This window comes from Patella vulgata, chromosome 5 (genome assembly GCF_932274485.2).
Source record: "Patella vulgata chromosome 5, xgPatVulg1.2, whole genome shotgun sequence".
In the NCBI taxonomy this organism is placed as follows: domain Eukaryota; kingdom Metazoa; phylum Mollusca; class Gastropoda; family Patellidae; genus Patella; species Patella vulgata.
In genome coordinates this window covers 59,440,004-59,453,293 of record NC_065883.2, presented here as the reverse complement: position 1 = coordinate 59,453,293, position 13,290 = coordinate 59,440,004, and the positions used below count along the sequence as shown (strand labels likewise).

At 30.0% G+C, this 13,290-nt stretch overlaps 1 protein-coding gene across 2 annotated transcripts in view; it reads left to right on the top strand.

Annotated features, from left to right (window-relative positions):
• Nucleotides 1-10,382, top strand: part of LOC126820869 (fasciculation and elongation protein zeta-2) — a 54,219-nt gene extending 43,837 nt beyond the window's left edge. For both annotated transcript variants that reach the window (XM_050549005.2, XM_050549006.2), the window contains 6 exons: nucleotides 93-242; nucleotides 1,281-1,389; nucleotides 4,464-4,729; nucleotides 5,565-5,640; nucleotides 6,013-6,078; nucleotides 7,583-10,382. In XM_050549005.2, coding sequence (XP_050404962.1) covers nucleotides 93-242; nucleotides 1,281-1,389; nucleotides 4,464-4,729; nucleotides 5,565-5,640; nucleotides 6,013-6,078; nucleotides 7,583-7,599 — 684 coding nt within the window. In that variant the 3' untranslated portion in view covers nucleotides 7,600-10,382. The remainder of the gene's footprint in view (nucleotides 1-92; nucleotides 243-1,280; nucleotides 1,390-4,463; nucleotides 4,730-5,564; nucleotides 5,641-6,012; nucleotides 6,079-7,582) is intronic.
• The last annotated feature ends 2,908 nt before the right edge of the window (nucleotides 10,383-13,290 follow it).

The following is a 13,290-nucleotide window of genomic DNA, read 5'->3' as shown; positions in this document are numbered from 1 at the left end:
TGAATTTTAATTTATGTGTCAATGCTTTATTATTTCTTCATTGTTATGATTAAGAAATGATTTTAAATGTTTTCATATTTGATGTTCTTCAGGAACAAGAGTGTCAAGACTTAGATCTATCTGATGATGAAGAACTAGCCCAAGCATTTGATATGCATTCTCTAATTATCAACAGACTGTCGGATGATGACACCATTATATCCGCTGACCAGGTCATCAGTGAGATTGAAACAATGATGCAGGTAAATTCAGAATTTATTTCCAGAATATGGAGCAAAATTCTATAACACTTTCAAACTTTCAAAATGTATTTAGTAGAATGAGGCCTAATAAAAACGAAGATCCGCCAAGATGAATCAATTTGTCAGCTTCCTTTGTCAGGTTTCAGAAAATCAAATAACTCTGTGTGCATGACAAAACATGTAAAAGTATAGAATTGTGATTCATTTGAATTAATGACTCGTGCATTTGTCAGCTTTCAGATGAAAAAGAAAACTGTCTTTTGACAAATCATATAAATTTCATATTAAATTATGAAATCACTATACAGTTACAGTAATACTATGGATGATAAATATTCCATATATAGGAGAGATATTAGCCATTAAAATCCTGCTCTCCAATCATTCCCAATTGATTATTGATTGGATGACCGGCTTCCTATAAAGGTTGTAACTATTGGCGATGAGGTCATCGTTCTACTCTTTATGATTTGTTTGCAGGAATATTGTGTACTGAACATGTTCTTGTGTTCTAAGGTTGTAAGTTGTGATAAATTAGTCTGAGATTTGCTGCAAGGCTGATAATAACAATAAATAAATTATATTGTCAGTCATGTTCGTCCAAACATTGAAATGAGATTCATGTAGGAGAATATAAGGTCTTATTTATCTTCTATCTGTAATACATTAATGTCTGCCTAACAAAAATAAGTGAAGAGATCTCGGTTAATTTTCATAACATGCATATATGGCTGTATTATTATTATCACTGTCGGTTCGTTGTCCACAATTGCTTGTTAATTCATACACAGTGTTTATGTTCATCAGATGAAGGATTTTCAATGATTTCAGATAATAACTGATTCAGATAGTTATTGGTCTAGATATCATTTCATTGTATTGAAAACTTTACACACACAGGTAATAAAAGTTGCCCCTACCACAACAGATGTTCAAAGTCAAATTAAAAAAAAAAGATTTTGGTGCCATGTTTGTACATGTATGTATGTTTTGGTAATGTAATAATTATCATAATTTACGTACATTTCTATTTTATAGGAAACTAATATTGAAGATGGACCTGTTGAATTAGAAGAGACACCAGAAGATTTACATTATGCTGAATTCAAAGAAAATCTTGCAAAACTTCCACAGTATTCTGAAGCAGGTGAGCAACTTTGATATTGATAAATTTTTAGAAAAAGTTCAAAATAGTGTGCACTGGACCCATTCATCTTCTCGGATTAAAGTGTCACAGCAGTACTGATGTGTTCGTTTTTGTGGTTTTACGTTCGCTTCCACCATGGGTCATGTCTTTGTTTTTACTTTTATAGCCTTTGAAGTTATTAGGTTACCAAATACATACAGATGGCATCTGTTAACTCTATTGATATTTATTAGTTAGGTAGACAATTGTTTTACCGATCATTACAATGTTGGTACTGTGTAATAGTACTATCAGTATTTGCATCCATAAAATGGAAAATGACACAATAATACAGTTTTGGCATTTTGTTGCTTTTAAGTAAATCATTAGTCATTAAAAGAATTAAATCATCATTTTCATTCCATTATATTCATGTAGATATGAATATTAGCCTTTAAATTCTAAAACATTTATTATAGCCTAAAAACAAAATTATTCTAGAACATCTTAACACTGACAACCCTTATTAGTATTCAGGAATAGAGTCCTAAATGACAGGTGTTTATACAAGTAATCAGAATAATTTACAAAATCTTATTTGGGCACCGATTCCTAATGTAACTAGACATAATATAACAGGAGTTAGATGAAACCTAATAGATTTCACTTAAACAATGTCAGCTGTTGTCTATACCGGAAATAGACACATGTATAGAATAACTACTGGTTCTTTAGTCAATACTTTATACTTCCAGACAGTAAATATACTAGATGCCAATTTGAAAGAAGAAAGTGGGGTATCATTATGAGCATTTTTTTGTAAAAGGATTGTCCCCACTTAGCACATTGACCTAAATTACATCAAAATCTAAAAATCATATAAGACAATAGTATACACCATGATAAATTTATAGAACTGTGCCATTATTTGGTGTTAGGGCCAACTCCCAATAGTCAAATAATTAATCACAAAGAGATGATTATGACAGATTTTTATGACTCAGCTTCTGTGGGTGTATGTGTTGTTGCCTGGCAACCTATTTTCTTACATTACTGATATTTAAAATATAATCTTAGTCTTTCTGTAGCCAAGTCCCAATTTTATCGTATATAAGCCTGTATTTGAATTATTAATAAGTTTTCTTGTCAGTTCGTATACCAATAAATGACAAGATATTAAATCAGTAATGAAATATATTCCCCAGCAGCCAACAGTTCTTATTTTTCAGACATCAGAGTTTATGATGGTTATAAATATCATTAGTATTGATAAAACATAAAGCTAGCCATAACATGATCTCAATATTATGGTTTTATGTAATAGATTTACACTTTTGGCTGAAGGTGTTGTTCCAACTGGCAGTTCTGATAAATATTGGACTAGATATTAGTATAAATTGTGGTGTATGAAACTTTGTATGTTAGGATGAGCCTGGCTCTTTGAGCAAGCTCTGTCTATTTAGTGCATTACAAATGGCATTAAAATGTCATTGTATTATTTTTTGTAGTCATAATTTTGAAAAATGAAATAGAAAAAAAAAATTAATGCTCCAATTTCCAAACCAAAAAGTTGCAGTAATCTCAGTATCCTGTAAATATGTTAATCTCATGTGATGCCAATATTTTTTGCAAATTGCTTCGAGAAAATTCTTGAAGTGGTTTCACATGATAATCAACAAATAAAGAACATAATCTTCAATTTTAATGCTATCAGTTATTACATGTACTCATATTACATGACTACAGAAATTCTGTTTCAATTAATTGTGCAAAAAGTGTCTTCTTTGACTAGCTTATTAAATATCAGGAATTTTCTTTTGATATGTTTAGCTATCAATTTCGGTAATATTCATAATCATTCATTATGGCCTTTAGGCATCATTTTATGAAGATATCAAATTGATATTTGTATTTTTTTATATGATGGTAATAAGACATCATGTTTAAGGATATTGATTATTAAAGAGAAAATGATACTTTCACCATGAAATTTTATATACTTTTATCACTTCCGAAATGAACTTACAGACCATATCCTTACAGACTATGTCCTAATAGTCTAAATCACTGCAGACCAAATTGTCTTAGCCAGGTCTTCAAAATAGCATGAATTGTCTATATTGTGTAATACAGAAATGTCCTTACAATGTTATGTAAGGCTTACATCCTATGATTTGTTATTAGCATAAATGACCTTCTCATTGAGCTTAACGTATGCAGAATGCATTGTTAACCCTTTAGTACTTGGAGAAATATGATTAATACCGGTCCATCCCTGGATAAACCGAAAAAGTCTGAAACTGTTGTTCCTTGACAGCCTCAGTTGTCAAGGAATGGCTTTTCGTATTTTAGGACCATTTACTAGGGTGCCACATCTGTGCACTTGACAGGGCAGCATGGGATGGTCTAAGAAGTCATAGTTTGGGTGCTTTGGGGCAGTCTAACTGCTAAAAGGATAACTGGGGTATTGAATTGATCGAACATTTCCCATAAGTCATTGAATGAACTGTATATTCGAAGAGTCAAACAGCTAGTTAAACAGTCATTATGCAAGAGCTAAATCTGCCTATTGCAGGTCTTTCTTTAGGCCTTAAATGTTATATAAACTTTTAATTAAACATTTATTAACATGACAAGACCATAATCAACTCTCAATGCCATTGTATGGGTCCGATTTAAAACTAGCCGGGTAATCATAAATATTATTTAGAAAAAGATATGCTACAAAACATTTATAAAATGCAAAAACACCAGAAATTTTATGTGACTATAGAATCATGATTTCACATCACATGTCCACATTCCACCCTTGGTGAACAAGCCCTGTGTATAAGCGTACAAAGATGAAATGACACAAGATAATCCAGTACTCAAAAACTCTAAAACACTTGATGATATTGAAATATCTTCATCGTGTTTAATTTTTGTGCTTGAAGTGCTCAATATTGCTTTAAATGTTCAGAACTTAACACTGAAAACACATTCTTCACTTGTTTAAACAAACTTTTCTTTACATTAGACTTGCAGAGATGATGGCAATTACACTCTTTGAATAAAAATACTTCTAGGATCAATAAATCTTAATATTTTTTCAGAAATGAAAGACATGACAAGTAGTCAGATAAATGAAGTTTTAACAGAGTATGAGCTAACAATCAAAGAATTATCAGGAATGTTGGTCCATGAATTGGCACTAAGGGATGAACTGGAGTATGACAAGGAATTAAAGAATCAGTTTATATCGTTACTGCTGACCATACAGAAAAAACGACGAGACAATAATGTGGATAAGAAAAAACGACGATCTAAAACTTTTAGTAATAACAACAATAATGGAGCAGTTGAATCACCTGTAAATGCAGTAAGTTTATTTATTATGAGTCCAGTTCTTTTCATAAAAATAGAATATCAATGATAGAAAATTGTTAGGTTTTTTCTTGCATGTCTAAAACTTTTTGCCAACACAGGTAAAAAATAAAATATGAAGAATCTGGGTGTACAAATAGATTTTGAAATCAGGGGTGCAGTATTGTAGGTGCCATTCACTATTGACACTACTGATACATGCCCTTTATGACAGGGGGTTTGGGTGGCCTGAATGGCTTAAAGCATGCACGTTGAAACACAAGATCTGTCAATACTGTCATTAAGTAAGTGGCGTGGTTTATACTCCCTGTTTGTACATTACAAAAGTAGGGTCGCCTGTCTAACCTTGTGGGTTTTCTCTGGTTCCTTGAGTTTCCTCCCACTGCTAAAGACCCGTACATGCAAGCAAATTATTGAAATAAAATTGAACTGTATTTTGTGTCAAATAGATACTAAACCCCATTCCTCTAGAGCCCTTTCCCTTTAAGACAGGTGTTAATAATTCATTATGGTTAGATAAGACCGGAAAATAATCAGGACTGAGTCATTGGTACATTAGTTTACATATTCTAAAATTTGTTTCACAAGTTAATCACAAGGCATGTTTCTATAATAGTATAAGTGAATAGTGCCTGTAATTCACTAGGAACTTGGCAGACAGATAGAGTGGGTCACACCTATGCACTCTGTTTCTGGTTCTCATCTGGTTTAATTATTATAGGGTGTGATGATAGTCTTTGTATTTCAACTCATTTTAAAACCTCAATAAATGTTCTTGATGTATTCTAAATTATAGATGTTGTATAATAATTGTGACTCTTACATTTCAGCATCTAACCACAGTGATTCCATATCATCCTAACCAAGGTCCCCCAACTTCTGAACAATTACAGATATATATTAAAAGTAAGTACTGAGAAGAGATAAATAAACATTGATTGTCACAGTAAAAAAAGTTAACTTTGAAATAATGTGAATTGTTCTTTAGTTCTTTTAGTGCCACTGAGTAGCACATCATTCAGGCACTCTACAAGTGTATTAAATTTTATTACTTAACATTATTTAATTTGGCTAACTTGGGCGGTGACCAAATATCTATAAATTTGTGAAATCTGTCTTTTGACCAAATAGTAATAAAACATTCATAGAACCATGAATGCAAACTTCTTGTAAATATTTTTCGTTGAATTTCTTGAAATTGCCTGCAAATTGAACTTATTTTTGTACTACATGCAATAAATTATTTAACTGTAAACATTATTTTCTTTGTGTTTCTAGTACTACAGGCAATAAATGAAGATAGTTCAACAGTACCCACACTTCTTACTGACTACATTCTAAAAGGTGAAATTACAATTAATATTGACTATCCATAATTTATTAACATAATTGACAAATAACAAGATCTTCAATAGAAGGCTTGATCTCACTTTGGCCTGATGCATCTTATCAAGGCCTTCAAGTAATACTCTACATTTTTTGTTACTAATTTCGATTGTTCTAGGACACAGCCTTAGACCTCTCAGATTCCTCTATAGAAAATATCATCTCTAAAAGGCCTTCTAGGTCTTGCACTTTCCAACTGAAATGTCTACCTGTGATAATCGAGTTGGAAAGTTTTTCCAACTTAAAAAAAATAATTCTATTCCTTTGTGTTTGTATCCCATTATTGTTCACATGTTTGCTGTAAAGGGATATAATGTACCTTAAAGTTTGTGAATTTTACCAAACTAGCAACGGCTAGAAGTTGTCATTGCTTCAGAAACATGAAAGATCAATGGCAACGAAACTTATGGTATTGGTAGAGGAATGTCTCCCAGTTTCCATTTTTGTCCCCCGCCTTTCGAAGAAAGCAGGGTACTATTAAAATGGGTTCGTCCGTCCGTCTGTCTGTCTGTCTGTACGTCAGACTTTTTGGGAAACAATAACTCTTTTTCTAATTGAGCTAGAATGTTCAAACTTGGTGTAGGTATTTATTAGGTCAATGCCTTGATGGAGTTCGAAGATGAGCATTTTCTGTTTAGGGTAAGCAGAGATAAGCAATTTGATTGGTTGATGCTTTGGGACACGATAACTTTACTTCTAATTAAGTGAGTGATGAAACTTGGTGTATAGTTTCATTATATCATTACCTTGAATAAGTTCGATGGTGAGAATTTTCTGCTTAGGCTAAAGAGCGATAAGCAATTTGATTGGTCAAGACTTTGGAACATAACAACTCTGCTTTTAATTGAGGTAGAATGTTTAAAATTGATGTAGATGTTCATTAGGTGAATGTCTTCACTGAGTTCAATGATTAGCATTTCGAGCTAAAGCTAAGCATAACTAATCAATTTCATTGGTCGATGATTTGGGATAAGATAATCTTGATTCTATCTGATAGAGAGTGATGAAACTTAGTGTGTAGTTTGATTGCTCGATACTTTTGAAAAAAATAAATGTGCGATTAATTAATATGTGTCATCTATTTATTTTGGGATTTCGGCGTGGAACATCAGCCTCACTGTTGGCTTGTTGAAATTCGTAAAGAAAGTTTGTCTTGTTGTTTAGATTGAAAAAGGAAGATATCTTGATCCTTCTATAAAGTCAAGGCACAATCTTTGTCTGCATACATTTATTGTTTCCTAATAAATTATTTAGAATCTCCATTTGAGATAAGAAAATGCCATGTTCGTTCCAAAACGGCCTAATTGGTCTAGATTAGAAGTTACACCCCCATCTCTCGTTGAATAAACTACACCACAAGCTTTTAAGTCTTTATTATCTTTGATAAATTGTTAATGTTTAAATTAGAGTAGCAGAAATAGCAAACTAACTAGTTTAATAATTGTTGAAATTTATATTTCAGTTCTATGTCCCACGTAATGAGAAGATTTATTATAACTGTAGTAATATGAAAATGTGACTACATTATGGGTGCCAATGTGATGTCAGTGTTAATCAAGACATTAAGACATTTGAAAGTGCTTAATGATACAGTAGTGATCTAGCTTTTTCTACATATAAACCAGACCCCTGCTTATTGTCTCATTGTGTTTCAAATTCTATAGATGTTTTGTACAACTGTCAAAGGGTGTGTTGTGGTCAGGACTAATACTGCTTAAATGTATTTGATATGAAAAATTGTTTGATTTTCTAAAAGAAAAAAAAAATATCACTCATGAGTCATTATTTACCAATCTAAATATAATTTAAAAAAAAAAAAAAAAAAATATTAAACTAAATTTTAAAACATAATATCAAAATTTGCATGTAAATTTATAAATGTTTTCATTTATCATCTGTTTTCATGAAAATTTTTACAATTTCATCAATTTTTTTTGTACATACCATTCTATTTATCTACCTACATAATTCATTTTTTATTTGATACAATACTTAATGGGTTTGTAAGTGTTTCAGTGTAGATGTATGGTTGATGTTTAATTTTGTGAAGGGTATTTTATCACAGAGATTCACGTCTGAAATATTGAAAGATATCTACATACTTATCTTGGATAACTGATGGAATGAAAACACCAGGTCATGATGAATTTATCTTATCTTATTAATGAGTTAATAAATTTGAAATGATGAAATCAGTTCTCTTAAGGTTATCTGTAAAAAAATCTATGTCAATTTTCTTTTAATTGTTGTATAATTACAGTATACTTGAGTATATAAACAGTAATATGTGGTTGGTTGTTTCTGAAAATTTTCTCCATAGTGCATATTATATAGCATGGCTTAAATATTAATAACCAATATGATGATTCTATTATTATTATTACACAATTCATATTAGGAGCAATGCAAGATTGCTACAAATTACTAGGGGAATAATAACTCCCCCACCTTTTTACCTTAAACATTTGTTTTTACTCAACTTAAGTTTCAACTCAAATTTAAATCACTTGATAATAGTGATCACCTTAAAATTTACAATTGAAAACAGTATTGATCATTTTCTTTCGACAAATTGCATAAACACAGATCAAAAAAATGTGCTGAAGCTATTTTAGGGTGAGTAACAAATTGAGTAATTAAGTTGAATGAAAAATTTTTTTTATGACACTGGATTCGGATATGTTATTTGTAAATGATGGTATAAATTATTGTGAAATCTAGTGAGATATATTGTTTGTATATTTGTATTATAAACTCTAGCTTAGGTAATCATAAGAAATATATATGTAGGAGCACAATAATTATAGAAATTAGTACAAAATCTGAATTGCAAATAATGGATCAAATTGCCAAACTGTAACATTCATAAATAGTCTGTTGAAGATTACTCTTTGAGGATAAAATTAGAAAGTATAGTAAACTTGATTTAGTAGAATAAAAAAGATGTGAAAGTCATAAAGGTTTGAAAGTCATAAAGGTTGACAACAGAAAACTCATAACTTAAGTTTCTCTATCATATATATATATATATATATATATATATATATATATATATAGCTTGTCGTTGTTAAATTAAGTACTTTATCATTAAGTGTTACATATTTTAGTTATTGAAAACCACAAAATATGACCCGCAAAACCATTGTGCATATATATAATATTTTAAATACACCATGCTGCTTCCAGTAATGTTAGACTTTTACTCTGGAATAGAATGGATTATCTATTCCAATGTTGATATTAAAAGTATTAGAAAAGCTTTAAATTGTGTATATGTCTACTAGGTGTATATTTTAAGGAATATATGTCAGTGTGTAAATAATTGCAGAAATGGTTTTAAACTTACACGCATTTAATTACTTACATCTGTAGAAATCAGTGAATATTGAGAATAGCGGCCAAAGATATGGTTAATTGATGATGTTATAAAGGCCTGTTTGGTAGTCAGTCAATTTACAACTGACTCGTCAGTGGTAAGCAATATCTAGGATAAAATGTCTGGCTAGAACTATAATTTCATTTATTTAATGATAGAAATTTCCATGTATCCAGTATCAGACACTAATGTTTTTAGCATGTGAACACTTGTGTGTGTGAAGCTGTTTAACAATGTCTCAATTCTATAATGGCTTATCAATATATATAGTGATAATTTAGTGTAAGGGCAATGTGCAAATATAATAACCTAACTGTTAAAATCAATATAATATACAAATGTGTTGTTGTTAGTATGATATAGTAATGAACAATGTGTGGTTATACACTATAGATAAAGCATAATGAAACTCTTTCAAATAAAGGAATATGGTCAGTATTGATTTGTTTTAGGTGTATAAATAAAGTGTTTCATTAAAACCTATATAGAATCATGCTTTTCATCTGCACATTTATAATGTTATTAATTCAATAATTAATTGTATGCAGGACATGAAATGACTCACTGACCCCAAAGTCCAGTTTGTCTTTCAACCTTAGTTTTGTGAAATATTTGAGGATTAATAAAACCCAATAAAATTCATACAAAATTGAAGATACACTACTAGTTGTAAAGATAGGCTATTAGTGATCAAATATTAAAACTAATATTATTAGATTTGATGATTTATATTTAGCATTTTATAACTGATATTAATAGTCAAAGTTTCATTTAGAAATATCAAACTGCAGTTTCTGTGTAAATTTGCATTTATTAGATGGGTATAATTATCTGTAAAAAAATAAATAAAATTAAAAAAAAAACAAAAAAAAAACCCTAAAGAAAATAACATAACATTATTTAACATCAAAAATAGAATTCTCAATCAAAATTATAATGGAAAGAAAATCAAAGATCAAAGAAACCATCAAAAATAATTTCCAAACTAATCACATCTGAGAACACTCATAGTAATCAGTAAGAAAATATAATAGGTAATCAAATAAATGAATCAAATGTATTTAAATTAATGATCTTTTAGTGATACATTTAGAAAAAAAAGAGCCAATAATCATTGTATCCACTATTCTGGGAGAATCTCGGATAAACAGAAATTCAATCAAATTCAAATCGGAACATATTCCAATCATTGTTTACCGAATATATGAATTAGAAGTATGAATATTAATAACAACAGTGATATTCACTTCTTGTTTATTTGTAAATAATACTTATTTAAAGATATTATTAACTATAAAGAAATATTGAAATTATTATAATTAAAGATATAATGCTTTGTATATTATGATTATTGGCAGCACAATATAATAATGCATAAATATAGTCACTTGTTACTGGTCATATGTATAATTGCTTTTGTTGTATGTAATTCTATAGACTTGTATATAAAACTTTGTTGTGTAAAACAGATTTAAAAATTAACAAAATGATAGTTAAAACACTAAAACGAATGATTATGGGGAAAAAAATTAAATAGAGACACCAATTTTGAAAGAACAATTGATAATTGAATTAAAACATACTCATCTGCATTAAATATTTATATAAATATTTCTTTTCAATATTGTAAAATAAAATAAGGTTAATCTTGACAAGGATATTGTTGGAAAATTCAGAGGATATTGTTGGAAAATTCAGATTTTTTTGATCTGAGGGAAATCCGGAATGATATTATTTAGAAAATCTAATGTTTACTTATTACTTTTATATTAGATTAATTCTTGATATACATACTTAGCTTGCCAATTTATGATATTTGTAAACATTTATTGCATAATAGTTTTAAGCTTATTTGTAGTTAAAATACTAGGTTTTACAAGTTGTCATTTGTCACAATCGGATTTAAATACAGATCTATATTTCATTTCATTTTTTTATACTTTCGATGGCCTACACTACATGAATGAAGATGACTGGAAGATGACCTTATGCCGTCAGATTTTGATTAATCAATCAGCATTGACGTTTCTAGTGGTTTACCCACAGCTCTGTGCATGGCACACCAAGAAGTCACTGTAACAAACCCTTTCATTGGCTAATCCCTCACTTTAACCAAAACGCCTGTAATATAACAACTCTTCCAGATCCTAATGTAGTGAAGACAAGTGAAACGAAATTTTGAACTATAAAAAACGAAACGAAAATAATCTGTGTTTTAATCAGATTGTCATTTGTCATTGCTATTTAATTTATAAAGATACTTGCTAATACTTGAAAACCAATAAATGTAAATAAATGCGAAACTTACACAATATATCTGCAAACATTAACAGGAACAAAATTCATTGATTTCTCATATAGTTTCATATAGTAAGTTCAACCAATACAAATTCAAATAATGCGAGCAAGAGAGAGAAACTTTGGTAAACTGGGTAATTTCTGAGCAAACGTAATGAACACTTTTCTGTAGAAAGCTTTAGAAGAGGGGTAAGCCTCATGAGATAAGACTGGCAACTTTAATACTTGTCATATATAAGTGTGAGATTGATCCAATCTCCCCCCCTCCACTTTTTAGATAATATTATTGCATCAATATCAACAAGATTTAAATAAATTAGGTCTAATAAACTGTATTTTGTTAGATTGTATTGTGAGAACTAACTATTCGCTAGAGAGTAAATCAAATAAATGAATGGCAACACTGGTTTCCCAATAAAAATAAAACTGACAGTTTTTATATAAAAATTATTGACATTTTACTGTAAAGGTGTGTTATATAATTATTTGTATGGCTTTGTGAACAAAAAACCTTAAAATCTTACAAGTAGAAAGAAATGTGTCAGTGAAATACATCTATCTTAATGCTGCAGCAGCAATGTTAAATTGATAATCAATGAGTATATTATTTGTTGATATCATTTGAGTTCAATATTTTAGTAGTAAATTTATTATAACTATTTGTATATCTGTAAAAGCATTTTTAGTACCGTATTAAAACATATATACAATTTTAAAATATTGATATAGTATTGCTTTTAAAGACTTCATTTTGTACATACTTTCTTGCAGTTTGTAAGAATTAATTTATCATGTATTTTAAATTTATGTTGTATTAGTGTAGCTTTTATGACAGCCTCATTGAATAAATTGGCTTTATGAAGAAAAATTTGTCTGGTTAGATTCTTCCTACCGTGAATTACCATATTCGCTCAGTTTAAGGATTTAGCTGTATTTCTGTTGGATTTGGTAGAACCACCAGTGTAACAAACTGCAGCACATTTATGACTAAAAATTTGGCTTACTGAAAAACTCCTTGGAAGTTATATCAGCACTTGAGCTCCTGCCTTAACACTGACACTACTTAGCCTACTGCTAATCGGTGCAATGGTTTGGATTTATATTTCGGAAGTTGAAGTCAAAGGCTCAGGTTGAATCTATTGAGTAGAAGGTATGACATTGAAACATTTTAAGGGATGGGGGCAATGTTTGGGAAGCGGAGGTTACTATTATATGTCATGACCCCAGGTACTGTGCTTGGTGTGAACCAAAAATAATCTTCAGGATCATTACAGCATTGTCCTGGTAAGAAAAAAGAAGAGTAGGTTGAAATTCTGCTTAGGGGAAATTTTTTTCGCCCTCACATGGCACATGTTTAACATCCAACTTTTCTGCTTCAACCCAGCTAATGATTGTAATATTGTCCAAAAGGAAAGGGAGATAAACTTAATTTAAAGTAACCCATAAATCCTATATTTTATTTCAAAACATGACATTATGAAACATTGTATATACAC